We start from the raw sequence: 19,151 nt of genomic DNA, 5'->3' as shown, positions 1-19,151 counted from the left end.
TTTAAACAAAATGTCACATAGCATTTTATTTTTCCGCGGGAATATCCGCAGCATATTATTATTCCTCCTGATTTAGGCCATTTTGTTTTTCTAGCAATATCAAAAATATCATAAAAACAGAATTAATGTAACTGCTGACATTTAACTGCTTCCATACTATTCAAAGACTTGTTTGTGATCATCGTTTTCTTATATTTAAATATATAAAATACATATATAAAAAATTATAGTGTTACATTGCACGCATATTTTTTTTTACTTATCTTCTAGACTAGTTTGAGCATTAATAATAATTATGAGGATTACTTATATTATTAGTACTTATAAGTAACATGTTAATAAGTAGTTAAGCAAACTATTTAGCAATAAAACTGCTCATGCCCAGTTTGGTCAACCTGCGTTGCCTCACACCACCAAAGGGGAGAACCATTGACAGTATTTCGGTGGATACGAGTAGACTAAATTTAAACGGTGCACTGTAAACACTTTCATATGCAAGCGCGAGGAATAAACACTTTTTTAAAACAAAATACTGGGCATGAAAAGCTGAATGTAAAAGCAGTCTTAAAATATACTTTCCCTTTTCGTTAGTAAGAGACAGAGTCACCCCTGTACAGCGAGATGGTTTCGTCCAAATCTATAACAGGAAGAACCGGTGTTTACCGTTTGCGAACAGGAAGTTGTGCATCGTGCCATAATCGTTGCGGTCTGTCAAATCGCCTGATTTGTTGTAGAGAAAATGCATTTAAAGTGTTTGTCTGCGGCGCAAAGACTTAGTCGAAGTTAACGGAAAGCAAACGCTGAGTTTTTTTTCGCAATAATGGTGGCTGCTGGAAAGGAAAACTGGTTTTCTTAGGCAATTCGCTTCCTGCGAGGTGACACCGCCATACAGGTAGTCTGATCGCTGTACAGCTGTCCTGTATAAGAAATAGATCGGCACGCAAAATACACATTTCTCCCGAAAGCCGAGTTACAATTAACAAGAGAAGCAAATCGATCTAATTTATGAGACGACGAGCGCTTGTCCAGAGTGATCCTGCAAGTGTTGATACAGTATATACAGCCCTGTCGAGAATCCCTAAAATCAATTGACCGGAACCATATGCCAGTCTTGCATGCTGCTTGTCGTTGAATGTCAGTGAATAATTGCCTAGTTCCAAAAGCGAAAGGTTACTGCATTGTCTTGATGGACATTGTCTGTCATCAGCATACATATCAAGGAGATTTTCAAGATGTGGGTGTTTTTTGTTTTTGTAGTACAGACAGATACTCAGTATGTTTTTCCTCTGACAGTGTGATAGGCAGACCACACCGCCTCAGTGTAAGGATGGGTGCTGAGAGCAGTGCCCTGCCAAGCTGTGTGCTGGAAGAGCCATTGCTGACACTGCCGTCTGGTCTTACCATGTACTCTGCCCTCCTCCGGGATGGCAAGCCTGCCTCCGTCTTTGTGCATAAGCAAGACAATGAAGATAAAGTCAATAAAGCTGCCAAGGTAAAAGTCAACAGTTGATATACTTCACTAATGACATACGTTGCCTGTAAAAGGTTTGGGCACACCTGCTCATAATTCTTTATGTGCATTTAGTAGAAAAGTCACTTAACACAAATTGTATGAAAACACCCATAAATTTCACTATATGCCTTATAAATGTACCTGATTAAGAAATTTCCTTTGCAGCACTTGAAGACATTAAGGCACCCATGTCTTCTTCGCTTCCTGTCATGCTCAGTGCAGGATGGAGGTATACATTTAGTGACTGAACCAGTTCAACCATTAAAACGGCTGCTAGACAATCTTACTCCAGAGGAGATCTGCGCAGGCCTCTATGACCTGCTGCAAGCACTAGTCTTTCTACATGATAGGGTAAAACGCATGTAATTATTGTTTTAAATATTTTTAGTAATATTTAGACACCTCAGCTAAATAATTTCTCTTGTCTCTTAGGGCAAATCCAGTCACAACAATGTGTGCACATCCTCGGTGTTTGTCAGTGAAGATGGTCATTGGAAGCTTGGGGGGATGGAAACTGTTTGCAAGTTTTCAGAGGCAACCCCAGAGGTGACATGCGTAACTGTAGTTATGCCTTATGCATACTTTAAAGGGGTGCAAATCTTTTCTCTTTTTTTCCCCCTTAATTTTTCTTTTGTTTCAAAACATTAAGGGTAATTTTGAATGGCATGGTTCTGTTACAATTGGTTAAACACCTAACAAATATATAGAAAGTTAAGTAATGTAACTTTATTTATGTGTGACTTCCTCTCCAGTTTCTCAAAAGTATCCAAAATGTAAGAGAAAATTGTGCTATTCCTCCTGAGGAGAAGGTAGGGAACATATGTGTGTGTGTTTGTCTCTCTCTCTCTCTCTCTCTCTCTCTCTCTCTCTCTCTCTCTCTCTCTCTCTCTCTATATATATATATATATATATATATATATATTATTATTATTATTATTATTATGATTTTTTTAAAATGTTTTTTGTAATACAATTACAAAATACAAAAAATAAATATTTGAAAGATGTATTGACAGTACAGATGTTATAAATGTATAATGTTACAAAGATTTGTTTCAAATAAATGCTTTTTCCACTATCTTTTGAACATTATATTTTTTAGAGACTCTTGAGAAAACTATACAACAAAGCAGCATAACTGTTTTTTAATCGCAAATACATTGATAATAAGAAATGTTACTAATGCACAAAACATATCAATATGAAATTCAACTTTGCAACTTTTTTAAATAACATCTAAAATTATATTAAAAGAGAACACAGCTGATATTAACACAAATATAATAAGTAAATGTAATAGCTTTTCACAATATTACAGATTTACTGTATTTTGAATTAAATAACTGCAGCCTTGGTGAACGTAAGAGACTTCTTTATAAAAAAAAACAAAAAAGTGTAAATCCTTCCACCCCCAAACATAATTTGAATGGTAGTGTGTATATATAAAATCACATTCACATTTGTTGGCAGAATTTACAATGCATGGGAAAAAATTAACAGTCCTGATCATTATGTGTCAGCAATACAATATATATTTATATATATTTTAGTTTTAATTTTTTAATTTTTAGCTTGAAGGATTCAAAACTCTTCCCGACAAGCACGCCCACTCCCGAGACGCTTTTTCATTCGGGGTGATGGTGGAGGCCCTTCTTCCACTTCTGACGGGACATGGTTAGTAACGCTCTTAATTCAACAGACACATGTAAAGCAGGCTGAGTGTGTCTGGGATTCATCCTGTTGTGGCAGTTGCTAAGCCCTTGCTGCATAGGCGTTGTGACATAATTGTTAACGGACTGACAACTGCGTGCAAAACGATTTAAATGCTGGGTACAAGTTGTCCATTCATGGCAGGTTATGATGCTTTAAAGAACAAAATAATCCATGTGAGCACTGTAATGGTGATGCAACCTTTTGGCTTTTATGTTGTTGCTTTTTGGAACAGGGCCTCACTGAAAACATATGCTCTGTTGTTTTTGTACTATCTATTTTTTTCTTTTAGTCTCACTCACTAAATTGTGGTGTGTTTTTTCCATTCCCTGTTTCTTCCACGTTTTTATTTATTTTTCCATGTCCATTCCCCATCTTTGTAATCTGCGTGTGCTCCTCCACCCAAACTTTCTGTCTCAGTCTCAGATGACTTGTTGGAGAGTCTAAAGAACATGCTGCAGGCCAGCCTCTTGACCCCTGACCCCATGTCTCGCCCATCTCTCAGCAGTTTACTGACTCACAAGTTCTTCAGGTTGACTTCTATAAAATTTTCTTATCAATAGGTCTTTTAAAATCTATTACATTTTTTTGGTTTAAATATCTATTAAAATAATATTAAGATAATTGATTAAAATAACTAAACCTTTTTGTTCTTATAGAAATGACTTCTTGGATATCATGAATTTTCTGAAGAGTTTGACACTAAAAAATGAAGAGGAGAAGAATGAATTCTTCAAGTAAGTTTCCCTTTCAAATACATGATTTTATTACTCTAGAAGTGCGGCGTGCTTAAATAACCAGTTTGTTTCTGTAGGTTTCTCTTGGACCGAGTTCAGAACCTCCCAGAGGAGTTAATTGCTACACGTCTGGCTCCTAAACTGCTCAATTCTTTGGTGTTTGCTGAGCCCATGGCCGTCAAAAGCTTCCTTCCGCACCTCTTACGGCCCAAGCAAGGTACAACTAGTCAGTAAAGCTTTAGGAGATGCCTGCTGTACACTTGCCTAGTAGCATCAGTCTCAGTCATGATGCTGACTGATTGTTTTCTGATGTCCAGACTCGAGTGTGAGCACTGGCGAGGAATGTCTTCTGTCTCTGTCTTTGTATCGGAGATACGTGGTTCCTCAGCTCCTTAAGCTCTATAAGGTGAACGAGGAGCATGTCAGGATCGTGCTTCTCTCCCATATTCATATCTATGCTGAGTTCTTTCCTCACGAAGAACTGAAAAATCATATTCTTCCTCAGGTACCTTGACATTTATTTGTTTTTGTATCAACAGCTTAGTAATGATGAATCGTGTCGAGGAAAGTGAGAATGTTTTTAAGTTGATACTGGGATGTGTCAGTTATTTCCTGCGCTTTATCTTTTAGGTTTTGCTGGGAATGAGAGATACAAATGACTCGCTCGTCGCTATGACACTACAGAGTTTAGCTGTGCTTGTCCCGCTGCTAGGAGCCCAAGTGGTTGTTGGTGGGGAGAGGACCAAAGTCTTTAAACGGACTACACCAAACTTCACAAAGTCCACAGAGGTCACCCCAGAGAGTGAGACACTGTCTGTTAATGCACTTTAAAATGAGAGGGAGTTTACTAATCCCTGCATATTTTGCAAAATAAATTAATGACAGTGATAAGCTTGATTGATTTCTGACTTTAAATTTAATTTCTGTATCTACAACAAAAAACATTTGGCCTGCTTAAGTTTGTATATTAACCTGAATTCAATGTAAATGTTATGTTTTGAGGCCACTGGAGGACGCTGCTGCATCATTTAATATACAGTTGATATAGATTTGTTTTCTAGTAGTGCATTCAGTTCCTTTTGAAGAAAAATAACTAACTAAACATATATTTATTTGTCTATTAAACGTGTACTTTAAAATGTATGCCGTTATATTGAATGATATTTCTATTTATCATAACACAAAATGTACCACAGTTTTCACAAAAATATAGATTTTTAGCATTCAATAAGAAATGTTTTTTGAGCATCAAATCAGCATTTTAGAATTATTTCTGAAGGATCATGTGACACTAAAAACTGATGCAGAAAATTCAGTTTTGCCATCTCTTGAATAAATAATTGTTTTCTAATGCATTTAAAATTTTAATTTTAAATTGTAATAATATTTTGCAATATTACCATTTGTAAACAAATATCCATTAAAACCGATCATTAAAAATCTCACCGATCCCAAACCTCTTTTCCTCTGCAGCATCGCCTGTGCATATTGTTGGGCCATCACATCCCCATGTCTCTCAACCACCAAAGGTCCTGAATCTGTTTCCTAAGGGCTCAGAGGACAAAAAGGTGTTTTTAGAAAATATGTACTCCTTCCAAGCAACTGAAAAGCCCACCGGCCAGCACACCACAGCAGAGAGAGCAGGTATGCCACAACTGACATTTCAAGCAAAAGAAAAGCTGACATTTTCTTGAATTGCATTGGTGTTTGAATGTTCAACCCTTCTGAATCAAGTGGTCTCTCTAGTATTTAGCAGCGAGATGTCGTTCCCGTTGAATGGGTACAGAATGGGCACACAAGCTGCAGACAACACAAAAACTAACGGAGCAGTGAGATCAGACGAAGACTGGCCTAACTGGAGTGACACAGAGGAAGCAGAAAAAGACAAGACAAAGTCAGTCCAGATTAGCATACGGTCAGCAGATGTCCCTGGTCAGAGCAACTCCGCTGACAATAAGGATGAAAGTGAGGAACCCTGGGATGATTTTGAGGACTCAGAAGTGACCTCAGACCACTCACCCTCGACTCCTTTACCAGTGTCTGTACCAAAGACATCAACAGAAAGCAAGGTGTTACCTCCATCTGAATGTAGCGCAGGATCTTCAAGGCACTCCAAAGCACTCAAACTGAACTCTAGTGTCAAAAGCGTCCAAGATCAAAACCATGCCTCATCTTGGGACACCGGCTGGAACCAGGCAACTGACACCCTCAAACCCAGCAAAACAAGTTTAGCATTAGAGCCCAAGCCAAAAAGCACAATCAAGAGCTCTGAAGTTGGGTGTCTCGGGGAGGAGTTCACAATTGCAGTCAAGAAGAAGCCAGAGCTAGATCCAGAACTAGACTTCTTTGCAGATATGGTCCCAGATATAAAGCTGTCTTCTTCATCTCTTCTGCTCCCTGTGGAGAGCTCGGTCGGAGAACCCATCAGGGGACACGCATCGGACCCATCAATAGATAAACTGAGCCTCACTACAAAGTTTGCCGCAGCTGACTTGACTGAGGTAAGTGTACCTGTGCAACCAAGCAGGTTTCATGGCTTAATAATGAACGGATGAAATGAACTTTTGTTTTGCCTTCACAGACGGAGGCAGAAGGATGGGGTGACGACCTCAACTGGGAAGATGAGAACGTCTGGTGATCAGTGCGTTCCCCTACAGAAAGCCATATGAGAGAGATTACAATACAAGAACACTGTTACATATGCCATCATGATATTATCACTAAATATCAACATAAAAATTTAGTAACTACCATTTAAGAGAGTAGTGTGTATTTTAAGATTCCCGCACCCAGTCCAATGAGATAATCAATCTACTATCACCATAGAAATGGATCGGCTACAGAAAAATGTTTTGTCTTGTTGAGCTTTTTCAAGATGGCATTATGGACCTAAACATGCCAAATCCTTCAGTAGTGTTTCACTGAGGAAGAGTACATAACCTGGAAATACATCCACTTCAAATGTCAGTTTTTATTTGTGCCATACAGCTTATTTTTTGTTCAATGAGCCTTAGAGGACAGACAGCCTCAACTTGAGAAGAAATATATAGACTCTAATTTGTGTTTATTAGATTGGGTGAGAGCCCGACATAATTTATTTGTATTATCAGCTGCTGACTAAATAAAATGGTTTTATGGTATTTGGCCTGTTTTGAATAATTTGTGGCGAAATTCTGATTTAATGCTGTCAATGAAATTTAGAAAAACATTTTATATAAAAATCTCCTGTTGATTTAAGGCTAGGTCACACAACATCAACAGACGCTAACTGAGGCCAACAGACATGTTTGATAGATTTCAGAACTGGGTGTTAGCCCTGACGGTCTGTTGCCATTGGTTGGTATTTGTTTTTACAGGCTGAGCATTCAATCAGTGTTTGTCAGGCCAGTAATGTCTGGACAGTAATGGTATTATTTTCTAACAAAGCGGGTAATTGCTATTGTCTATTAATGCTATGTGAATATTCACAATTCAAAATCTAGGCAGCAATGATGTCGTTAGATGTTATTTATAGTATTTTATTTATATAATTGGTCTTAAAACCTCTTAAAACAAAACTACAAACATTTTCAATTTCTGCAGGCTTTTTTTAAAGAGCCAAACCCACATGTACAACCCCCCAAAAATTGACTGGCATAATATAATGTTGCCATTAATTAAAAATATCCAGTAATAGTGGAATTGCCACAATTATGAGACCAAGTTGTAAATCTCAGAAAAAAAGTAATTATTGAATATGCTATAATCTTGAAATTCTAGCAAATCTGATACAGTGTGAATGCACCATTAAAAGCTTTAGAATTTAGTATTCAACATCAATCACAATTAAGACACTAAACAAATCCACAAAAATCATTTTAAAGGTCTTTATTTATTTTAAAATACATTTAACCCTTTTCCATATAAACTTAAAAAAATACTTTTAAACAAACATCTTGGCTGGCTTCAGTAAGTGTAGTGACATGAACAAAGACAGCATTGCGTTTAAAGCAGCCATAAGTAAGTGTTGTGGTTGAATCAGGACTGCTCTGTTGTAGTGTTGATTTGAGTTATCAGTGCCTGTAAGACCTCAAGTCTGGTCCTGACCCACTGTGGAGGGGACGGGTTGTGGCCAGGCTCCTCTATTGCCTGCAGGGCTTTCAAGGCACTTTCTGCTGTTTGGAGGTATCGCTCATACTCCTCTTCTACTTTCGTCTCTTGTCTTGCCCTCTTCGGACAAGGCTAAGCATATAAACAATTGCAGAGTCAATAAAAATTTGTTCCATACTGTAGGTATGTCAGACAATAAAGCCAGCCATCATCTCACCTCCTCATTAAGTGGCGCGTGTACGAGTGATCTGGTCTCACACTCTATTTGCTCACAGTGTTTCTCTATTAAACTCCTCCACTCCTTCAGACGTTCTAGTTTTGCTTCCTCCGATTCCTGGTTTGTTATGGTCTGTAAAGAGTGATACATTAGACTAATCTATACAAGGACTGAAATAAGACAATAACACTTTTACATGCAAGTGTATGTATTATTTCATACCTTACTAAGGAAGTTTAACACTTTAGATTTGAGGTCCTCTGATGTCAATGCCTGAGAAATCACTTCCTCATGGTTGGTTATCTTTAAGTTACAAAAGACATTTTGAGCTACATTACAAAACTGTTGCATAAAAACTGTGATAAAGAGGGATGTAATTGGAGATGCACTCTGTGTTTTAACAAATAAATACACATTTTAAAGACTTATTAATACTCATCATTATCAATTAGGTTTATAATAGGATTTACCTGTACTTGAAGTAAATGTACTCTTTACATTCAGAATAGTTTGAGTCAGTTTTTTTGTGTGCTTTCAAAAACATTATACTTTCACCTCTAATTTTCTCCAAATATGAATTTATCAAAACCAAAAAAAAACCACATGGTTATATAATAAGGAAATCCTGACCTCTGCAAAGAGGCCAAAGGCCTCCAGGACATGATGGAAGACCAGCCAGGATGGGTGAGTCAGGAGACCATTAAACAGACCACTGATTCTGGGCAAAACCTGGCACTGCAGTCACACAGATACATACATGTACATATTGAGACGCAATGAAAAGTGACCAGTGAAAGAGCCTTTTTTTTTTTAAATATTCCACTTCTACCTGAATATTTGGAGTAATAAATAGTCTTCCCATGGAAGCAAGAAACTCCAACGCAGCTAAAAGAAGGTCATCGGGGCATTTTTTAATAGTCAACCCACTCAAACAGGAAACGGCCTGTTAAAAAAAAAAAAAAAAAAAAAAAAAAAAAAAAAAAAAAAAAAAAAATTGCATAACATAAGATCTAAAAAGCTTTAAAAGAAATATAGTTATGAAGCTATGAAGGCCCTAAGAAAACAGTAAATGTTATAAAAAATAAATAAATCACCTGAACAATGACATGTGGTTCTATACTTTTGATCAGAACAGCTGATATTGACAGGAGTAATGTTACAGTGCACTGAAGAGGAGGATGAACCTGCACCTAATAGGAGATAAAAAATTTTAACCTGCTTGCGATTCTTTCCTTTAACAGTAAAGTCAGTAACAAAAAAGTATCTTAACAGAAAAAATACAGTAAAAACAATAATATTGTAAAATATTAAATTCAATACAACTTTTCAATTTGTGCATTTTACAATGAATTTATTCATGAGTTGTCAGTGACATGACCCTTTAGAAATCATTCTAATATGTTGATTAGTTGCTCAAAATCCATTTGGGGGACATCAAATGTCCCATTTTTCACAAGTTGGCATGATTCTTTATAGTTTCAGGGTCATGAAAAGTCTGTACCATTGTGAAATTTTAACCAAAGTATGTTATTGTAGAAGAACACCCCAAACACAGCTCTGTTCACAGCACTTCACACACATTTTCATTCAAACACCACATAAAAGTGAATTTTGCATCTGATATCCACTTATTATACTGACCCCAAAATTTTAAAGAGTTATCTGTATATAAATACCTGGTTGCTACTCATGCGACTCCACAGCTGAGAGATGATCTTCACAAAAGATATCTCACGTTCAGCCTGCAAGTTGCCTCCCCCCATCAATATCAGCACACAGCTTAGTATCCGGTTCTGAATTACAAGGAGAAACAGTTCAAATCAAGCTATTTATCTTAAAATCCAGTCTTGTTTTAAGGGCAGGATGTATCAGTCCACAACACAATTATATCTTTAGTATTAAAATAAGAAAATCCCAAAGTTTCTCATGGTCAAACTGTATAAGTGCTCCTTTTGTGTCCATAATCAGACATTTTAATCTACACCAACCCTCACCAGAATTTGTTCAGGGTAAAACAAAGTTTATTTTTGACTAGGCTGTTTTTATAATATCCCAGCATTTTTTAGGTTTTCAAAATCAAGGCCTTGTTGTGATTCAAAATGATGGAAAACATCCTGTTAAATATAAAGTTGATGTGTCCAGTAGCGCCACCGTCACTTTATTTCTCTCACAAGTCTTGGTATATCTCCCATCCTGTAGCCGTTATTCTGCCATTCCTGCAGCACAACAGAGGCCCCAGCAAGCATCTCCCGCTCCACGTGCGTACGTGCCTCTGTGCACAGAGACCTCAACAGAGTGTGGCGCCACACGCACAGGTTCTCCTCCTGAGCAGGAGAGAAGCGCTCCACAAACTCCACCTGTCACAAGAAACGCTCCGTCACATTTTAAAAAATGTACCATTTTGCTACCTCCTAAACCAAAACAACTGTGGGAACAGAAATAAGCTATATTATGAACTCATCAATGTTCAGAGGAAGTCAAATTCATTTCCTTATCTGAAGTAAAGAAAAAGAAACTAACCTGATGTTTTGGTGTCATGAGAAATAGCAGGCGTCTAAGCAGAAGGGCCAAGTGAACCAACTGATAACCCTCAACAGGACATGACCTTATCTAGACAGTACAACAGAAATAATTGGTGGACTACAGAAATACAGTATTGAAGCAAAACAGATGTATGGTTTAGATAAAGACAAAGGTTTTTGGGCTTTTTTTTTTCCATCATCATTGTTCAGCATTACTGTTTTACTGCAAATGCAGCCTTGGTAGATTGGTACCAAGCACACCACACTCACCAGGTGAGCAATGAGGAGAACATGTTGAAAACACAACTCGCCAGTGCCATATCTAAAGAGAGAGAGACAGAAAGAACACGACTCTGATAATGTGTATAAAAATTTTTTTTCTTGCATTCTTTAGAGCAGTAGATGGTTTCAAACTTGTATAGACACATGTTTAAATAGAGCATTAGGAATAATATTTAGACGATCTAGAAAGTATTGAATGACTCCTAAACCACAATGACAAAACTTGGGAAAAATATACTTCTGCAAAGATTTAAGTTAGGAATGTCCCCTGATTGCTCATGCTTGGTGTCTCTGTCACAGCTCAGGAAAGTAATACTCATTACAAGTCTGTTTTACCGTGCCAGGAAACACCAGACATCTGTGGCCAAGACAGCCGTCTGCATGTCTGCCTGCAATATGGCAGCTAATAGTGACCGCTCCTAAAAGAAAAAAACAGACAGGGCAACAAGATTAAATGATGTTTTTTCCTTTTTTTGACAGTTAAAAAATATTTCACGGTTATTTGCAAAGCAAAAAAACAAGACAAATACATTTTCTTTGTCACATCACCAATAGAGAAAGATCAAGCTTTAGGGGTGTAACGTTACACTAACATGACGGTTCAATATGTACCTCAGTTTTGACGTCACAGTTTAGTATGGTTTCAGCACAACAGAATGAAGAAAAAAAAAAAATAATAATAATAATAATAATAATAATAATAATATATATATATATATATATATATATATATATATATATTTAAAGATACATTAAATAATACATCACTAACATTAAATAATACATCACTAATCATTAAATAATACATCACTAACAGGTGAAGTAAAATATAATATATAGCGCTATATAGTCTTATACAATTTTATTTTACAAATTCAGTACAAATACTTGCACCATTACACCCCTATTTGTTATACAACACTTAAACTGAATTTAATAAAGGAGACCACTGACCAATGCAGCGAAGTTCTGAGCAGGCAGAACAGCCACACAAGCACACATATGCACACACACATGCTGGTGCAGACTGACTCTACCCTGAGCCTGCCCCCGAAGCATTACTCCCGGCAACCACACCGGCATGGCACGCTCCAACACACACCACCGAAAACTCTGCAACACTGCCTCAAACACAGACCACCTGTGGAAAGACAGTTTTTGCTGGTATTAAGCACCTAGATAAAACAAATCTCAATTTCGAAGTATGCACCCTTTTCATATTACGGGGTTTAAAATGCAGTCGTAAACAATAGTCAGATAAAAGACTGTGACAGTATGCTTTTACATTACTGCAAAAAATCAAATACATTTTGAAAGAATCGTTTGTGAAGAATCATGTAATATTGAAAAATAAATTACAATATTAACTGTATTTATAGCATTAGACATGATCCCGAATGGTTAAGATACGACCCTTCGGTAGGAGGAGCCTGATTCTACGAACAATTTTACAGTTGTATATTCAGTTATGATTTGAGGATCCTGCAATTTTAGTTCTCAATGTTTGACTTCACATATAACTACCAGTTTTTTCCGAATAAGTTATTACAAAATATTATAATAATGCCGTAAATAAAAATTGTGAAAAGAAAAATGCTTTTAATAAATATTTTTAACATGTGTGGATAAATCCAATCACCCCTGTGACAGATTTTAGCTTCACTTTCCATGAACCCTGATAGACAGAGAAGCATCCTGGCTGCTTCTGCCGGCCAACTTTAACCTTGTCCTAACAGACGCAACACAACAAGACTCCAGTGACAATCATTTTGGCTGTCAACACCAACACACTGCATATATTATAACTTGATGAATCAGATTCGACTATGTAAATCTTCAGGCACCTTAGTAAGCGTCCAACCTCAAACGTTTTAGTAGTACTGTACAATGAAAGGATTTTTACTGCAGTATAAACTTTTGCTCCAACAGCAAAAATAAATAAATAAAAATCTAGTCAATACTACTAAATGTTTTTAATGAACTAACAATTATCATTATCAGATTTTTCACAAAATTATATATATTTCACGCTTAAGACTACTAATTTTCTTTAAAAGTGTCATAGATTAAGATTTCAACTTTTTAGTGTGTAGTAAGATTTTATCATGCACGAAAAAGTGTGGTTTAAAAGAGTAGGGAAAGGCATGAACACATGTTACAGTGCACCCCATAAACACAACCAAGCCTTTCAAGCAAGCTAGTATATCACCCCTTTAACAAAATAGCTATTGAATGTTTTCAATAAATGGCAAGCCAATTTGGGGTATATTGTATAGTTAATAAATACTAAAACTCAAAATGATGCTTAACTGCATCAATTGACAAATTTGCCAATTTCAACCTGCTAAATTAAACAAATGTAAAGTACCTGGGAGTTTCCTCCGAAAACTGTCTGCCATCACTCCATAGCCGCAGCACCTCCTCTGGCTGGGAGGAGAATTTACCCAATACATTCACCAGTAGCAGACACTGTGGTAGGCAAAGCTCAGTACTGCACTCTAAAATGCACAAACAACAACAAGTTTAAGAAATGTATTAGTGACCTTGTTTAAACTTGCTGGTCATGTTGTATTCATTTGTTCTTTCATTTTAAATTTAGTTTTACTAAAACTCCACCTCCCATATTTCATCTGATGGGCTGTATAATAAATTATTTTCGCTTATCTATGAACTTGAAATTAGTCTAAAACATAAATACGTTTTTCCAATTACCAAAGTTAACGTTAATATGGTCTCTAAAGTGGCTCACAAAAGCTGCACTGAATCAGGCAAAAATCCAAAACCTGTCAGTCTGAGAGTGCAACACCTCATGATGGAATGCTGGATGAACTATCCTGTAATACTAAAAGGGCACGATCACAAATTCAGTTTAAGTGACCTGGAAATGCACAGGATATACACTCAGCAATGTCATGGAGAGGCAGTCTCTCTTTTTACGTAACTATGTCCTTGACACGAAAGAAATTCATCAAACATTTTTTTCACCCTTCTGAGATTCTGCAGACAGTCCCACCATTACTCACAGAACAGAACAAAAACTCGAGGACCATGTTAAGTGATCTATGAACTTTTTTTTTTTTTGAGGAAATGTTAAAGGAATGTTCCAGAGTTCAGGAGGACCCTTGGAAGTTATAGACCAGTTCAATGGCTATTCGTTCCATTTAGGAAGTGACGTCTTTGGTCCTTGGATGTTTCCGGTTAGTGTTCAAGCACATTCTAAACTATATGGCGGAAGGCACTTAATGGACAACGTGATCACAATAATTAGTTTAATCCTGCTGTGTATAATACAGCAGGGTGAAATACTTAAAGATATCAGACACATTACTATTTTAATGTTTTTGAAAGATGTCTATCATGTTCATGCTATTGCTATGTTATATATTATATACTCAGTAAACTCATTAAAAAAAGTAACATTGTGAAATATTATGTTTAAAATGGTTTTCTGTTTTAATATTCTTTATATTTATTCCTGTGGTGCAAAGCTACATTTTCATCAGCCTTTACTCCAATACACGATCTTTCGAAAATCATACTAATGTCCTGATTTAATATTTAGTATTTAATATTGTCAGTGTTGACAACAATTGTGCTGCTTAATACTAAGCAGCACAACTAGAACACTTATAATTTCTGAAGGACAGTAATAATGTGAGAGTAATGATGCTGAAAATTCAGATTTGATCACAGAAATAACTTACATTTTAAAATAGAAAGCCATTGTTTAAAATCTTAATATTTTAGAACATTACTGTTTTTGTCTGTATTTTTGGTCAATTAAAATCTGGCTTGATAAGCATAGGGTACTTCTTTCAAAAACATTAAAAATAGTAATAGTGCCCACACTTTTTACGAGTACTACTGTATGTATGTTTACAGTAAATATGCATAAAAACATACATACTGGCTACACTTTTATCTTAAGCTTTTTTTATAAAGAAATGTTTATGTTTTTGTTGACTGAGGTTTGAGCCTCAGTCATATTTAAAGGGTAATCCCAATAACCTTTTAAGTTACCGTTACATTTTTTAGCTAGAAAAATAAAAATAAAAATTATATATATATATATATATATATATATATATATATATATATATATATATATATATATATATATATATAATAAATTAAAAACTAATAATAGTATGAGCTTGTTTTGGCAGATGAGATTTAAAAATGGCACCACCAGAAAAGATTCAAGACCAGACAGCCGCAGTAGCGTTCCAACACTTGAATCCTTGAAATGGGCCATGGTAGTTTGCAAGAAAAAGCTCACTGCATTCTGGGTCCAGAACAGATTCTACAAAGGGTCGGAAGGAGAGCAGCTGCGTCAGCATGGCATCCATGGGAACCAGAACCGCTACTCTCAGCTCCTCACTGAGTTCAGAGGGCACAGACGGGGCACACACAGAGGGAGGGAACTTGCTGTGGAGGGAAAAACCACAAGCTTAATTACACATAATAGACAAAAACACATAGGAAAAATATAAAATTTTGGCTTGATTTTAAAATCACATTGCTTGAAATCTCCATGTTATGCGTGTTCATCTTTTGCAACATATCTTTCAATTACCTATGAATTTGGAGATGCAATTGGTGAAATCGATGGCAGGACTTGGCAAGAAATGCTTTAAATTCCTATCACATGACAAAAAAACCCAGAACATTATAATTCTTTCAGACTGTTAAAAAATATAATAATAATTGTATGATTAAGTTTTCTAACTTTCACTTTCCCATCAATTACCTTTGTATAATGGACTAATGTGTTGGCAAAAAACTTAGACATCTTTGTTGATTTTTGGAAAAGCCGGTATTCAGGACAGTGCACGACTTCCTATGAGAAACAAAAGGGGGAAGTCAGATATGAGATGACCTTTTATATAAAAACACATCGTTATTTTACTTGGCCTATCTTAACCAAAAACGTCCCCGATAAACGATTCTAGGCCAAATTACAAATACCACAGAAAACAATACAAAAACAAAGTGAAAAAGTGAAAGTAAAAAAAATCTGTACCCGTAGGCCTGCCTGTTGGATCTGTTGAGCCAGCTCAAAACAGTTCTGAACAGACGTATACAGGTCTTCGCACAACGATAAGGCTATGTCATTGTGGTGAAGCCGATCTTCTACTAGAGACTGGTACTTCACGCTCTGTCTGAAATCAAAAACAGACTGTTAGTACAGAAATTTGCATATTTCTAACTACACTGAATAATTATTATGGGTAAATTAACTTATGTCTGAACATTTTTAAGGTTTGGAGACAAGTAGTCAACTTAGACAGTTATATGAAGAATGTCCTATAAAATGTAACAAAAACTAGCAAAAATATAAACGTACTGCATAAAAATGGCAACATTTTCAGTTTTGGTTTCATATATTTTTCAAGCTCAAGTACCAAAAGTAACTCAGATTAGATCTCATATTGTCTTAGACAAGGTGTGTGTGTGTGTAGGGAGGGTTTAGTCAAAACACTGAAATATATTAAACTCCAGCAAATCAAGCAAAAGTAAGACTTTCATTTTTGCTTTAGAAATAAATTCAATTACTCGTATTATTCCTATATGCAACATGGGCATAAAAATCTATTTAAAACATATATAGGGCATTATTATACTCACTTAACGATAAACTTCCATGTGTTGGCATGTAATGCAATGTCCAATCTGGATATGATCGAGCAAATGTCCAGCAGACTGTGAATCACTGCAAGCCAGGCACAAAATTCAAAATCCATCTCTTCACTGGAGGTTGTTTAAAACACAATGAACCTTTCCCCTCACACAGATACCACAAACCTGTGACGATATCTGACACTTCCTCCTCAGAAGCAGTGTCCTCCAAGTTAATTTTGTCTAACAGTTCCATCAGGCCCTTCTGCAAAGAATAGGCCTCTTTAAACAGGCCCTGAAGGAGATCGCCCACCAATGACAGTCTTCCACTGTACATGACCTCACTGTCCTATAAACACATGAACATCACAGTGAATTTGGGAGCCCAACCACTATTACACTTCACAAACACACTAAAACAGCCTTTTTGGTGTACTCGCAATCAATAACCGATGGTGTAAAAATACGCCCAGTGCACTACATAAAAACCATGTTGTACCTTGCAGTGCTGGAATGTGTCCTTTAGGACTCTGAGGATGCAAGTGGGAAGAGAGCGAATTGCATCAAAAGAGACAGACCCGTCAAAGGAACAGACACGTCGCACACAGCCAGAGAGAGACTCCAGGGTCTGAACCATCATCTGGCAAAAACACAACAACAGAAATCACTATGACTAGCAAATTAATTTTTTTTTATTAAATTTTTTTACTGCTGTAGGCCAACTTAAAATACAAATATGACATATTCAAACCTTCAATATGTTTCTCAAAAATACATGCAGGTCTGTGTTTTGACTAGAAAGGCCTCCAATTTGCTTGCTGATTTCTTCCAGAAGACTTGCAAACACTTTTACCACCTGGCAACACATAAAAAAACATGCTTCCCACTGATTATTTCACTACAGAATTGGATTGGCACGAGGACCCAAAAATTACAGCAATCATGTAAAATGTATAATTTTGTGAAATCACTTTTTATCTGTATGAATCATGCATTTATGAGAAGCTCATTAATTGACAACCAGTGCACTTCAGTTTTCATAATTCACTATGATTGGATTGTCTGAAACAACCTTAGTCCATACAGCTACATTAAAAAATAAACAAGTGGTGTTATTCCAACATATCATTCATAAAGAGTTATCATTATAACACCCCAAACACTCAAGCACTTGTTTTCAAGAGCTGTCAAGTAAACAAATAACAAAAAATGCTACTACAAAACCAATATTTCGCAAGAATTTAAATCTCAAACCTTGGGCAAGACTGTGGAAAAGCATCCTGCCTCTAATTCAGATAAAGAAAGATGAGGGAGGAACTGCCTTGTGAGAATTTGCAGAATATCTGTGAAGGTTATACAAATAAAATAATTATCAAGAAAGTTCAAATATGCAGTTTGGCACTTTTATTTTAAATAAATAAAGGTTTTACAGTATTAACGACAGCTCAGCCTTACTTGTGTGCTCTTCCCAGCTGTCTGTGTCATGATGCATGGCGTTTAAGTGTCAAGGCCAATCTTAATATTTTCATCAATGACATCTAACGTAGCCTTTAACAATCAAACAAAAATGTGTCCCTTTCTACATTTATGCAATAAACAGCAGGCCTTAAACTACAAAAGAAATGATCCTGAAAAGAAATCATGAAAGGATATAACCAATTTGGGCAGGACCGTTTTGAGCTCTTGTTGACATGTCTCTATGCTCCACTGAGAGACCTCATCCAAAAGGGTCACTTGAGACATTTTGGTCACGTTTTTCCAAACACAGCTGCACTGAAAACGAATTTACGGGTTTACGTATGTAAGAAACAAACATTTCGCTGATAAGCAGCATGGCCAAACATGTTTTCTTGATAAAATGTAGTCAATTTTAATCGTACAATTTAAACTAAACTTGCTTCGTATATCTTTTCTTAAACTATCATTTACTCAGAACTTACCCACTCCCTTAAGGAAACAACGATTGATAAATGCGTTCATGTGATAGTGAACGAGATCCTGAAAGCATATTTATGTCGTTTATGTTGAGTTCTCCACATTTCCTACAGCTGGGTAACTTCATTCGCCAGGACTTCATGGGGATTCCTCAAGAAAACGAAACCAGTTTGTTGACTTTCTAAGCGTCATGTGGCCTTACTTAATGATACGCAAAGTAAATTTCATCACTTTGTTGGTATTTAACTCACTAGTCTACTTTAAGTCGCCTGTGTAGTAAGTACAGTTCTTACGAATTCCCCATTAAACGTGAAATGGTACGTCTCCTAACTTCGCGCCGTTTTCTTTGAGGTGTAGTTTTAACTCATCTCATCTAAACCGCACTCTGCGGTGATTGGATAATAAGGAAACGCATGCCCTGTTCTGACCAATCATAAACGTAGAGTTGCGTAATCGATGTTCAAAGCAACAACTTCGTTACAAGTTTAGTCTAAGCCCCATCATAGTTGCATACAGTTTTAGTTGAC

The 19,151-nt window shown here is 36.4% G+C and overlaps 2 protein-coding genes across 3 annotated transcripts; one reads left to right on the top strand and one right to left on the bottom strand.

The window, feature by feature from the left end:
• Positions 1–674: 674 nt before the first annotated feature.
• On the top strand, positions 675–7,100 carry scyl3 (SCY1-like, kinase-like 3). Its single transcript, XM_043219323.1, has 14 exons — positions 675–892; positions 1,294–1,492; positions 1,679–1,864; positions 1,946–2,059; positions 2,266–2,322; positions 3,085–3,187; positions 3,644–3,755; positions 3,883–3,960; positions 4,038–4,177; positions 4,278–4,465; positions 4,591–4,762; positions 5,434–5,604; positions 5,707–6,461; positions 6,542–7,100. Exons 2-14 carry the CDS (start codon positions 1,328–1,330, stop codon positions 6,596–6,598), a joined length of 2,298 nt encoding a protein of 765 aa, XP_043075258.1. The 5' UTR covers positions 675–892; positions 1,294–1,327; the 3' UTR covers positions 6,599–7,100.
• Positions 7,101–7,812: 712 nt separating this feature from the next.
• Positions 7,813–18,934, bottom strand: c20h1orf112 (chromosome 20 C1orf112 homolog). 2 transcript variants are annotated; one of them, XM_043219321.1, is made up of 26 exons: positions 18,876–18,890; positions 18,630–18,774; positions 18,343–18,462; positions 18,145–18,184; positions 17,944–18,032; positions 17,441–17,545; positions 17,189–17,329; positions 16,876–17,038; positions 16,699–16,783; positions 16,094–16,232; positions 15,821–15,910; positions 15,647–15,711; positions 15,350–15,498; positions 13,439–13,568; positions 12,025–12,211; positions 11,407–11,489; positions 11,059–11,110; positions 10,787–10,876; positions 10,438–10,623; positions 9,943–10,059; positions 9,361–9,456; positions 9,096–9,209; positions 8,897–9,001; positions 8,489–8,569; positions 8,267–8,398; positions 7,813–8,181 (listed from the first exon to the last, which is right to left on the bottom strand). In XM_043219321.1, the coding sequence occupies exons 3-26, from the start codon at positions 18,430–18,432 to the stop codon at positions 7,978–7,980; spliced, it is 2,733 nt and encodes a 910-aa protein (XP_043075256.1). In that variant the 5' UTR covers positions 18,433–18,462; positions 18,630–18,774; positions 18,876–18,890; the 3' UTR covers positions 7,813–7,977. The 2 variants fall into 2 exon arrangements, with proteins under 2 accessions (XP_043075256.1, XP_043075257.1); XM_043219322.1 differs by having other exon boundaries at positions 18,343–18,457; positions 18,630–18,934.
• Positions 18,935–19,151: the final 217 nt, after the last annotated feature.

Source organism: Puntigrus tetrazona, chromosome 20 (genome assembly GCF_018831695.1).
Source record: "Puntigrus tetrazona isolate hp1 chromosome 20, ASM1883169v1, whole genome shotgun sequence".
Classification (NCBI taxonomy): Eukaryota; Metazoa; Chordata; class Actinopteri; order Cypriniformes; family Cyprinidae; genus Puntigrus; species Puntigrus tetrazona.
This window is presented reverse-complemented; position numbering and strand designations above follow the sequence as displayed.

Coding starts and splice junctions, on each gene's coding strand:
- c20h1orf112 (XM_043219322.1), bottom strand. CDS start 18,432: ATGTCTCAAGTGACCCTTTTGGATGAGGTCTCTCAGTGGAGCATAGAG. Junction 17,039..17,188: donor ACACATTCCAGCACTGCAAG/GTACAACATGGT, acceptor ATGTGTTTATAG/GACAGTGAGGTCATGTACAG. Junction 15,712..15,820: donor CATTAGTCCATTATACAAAG/GTAATTGATGGG, acceptor GTCATGTGATAG/GAATTTAAAGCATTTCTTGC.
- scyl3 (XM_043219323.1), top strand. CDS start 1,328: ATGGGTGCTGAGAGCAGTGCCCTGCCAAGCTGTGTGCTGGAAGAGCCA. Junction 1,493..1,678: donor AAGTCAATAAAGCTGCCAAG/GTAAAAGTCAAC, acceptor TTTCCTTTGCAG/CACTTGAAGACATTAAGGCA. Junction 2,323..3,084: donor CTATTCCTCCTGAGGAGAAG/GTAGGGAACATA, acceptor TTTAATTTTTAG/CTTGAAGGATTCAAAACTCT.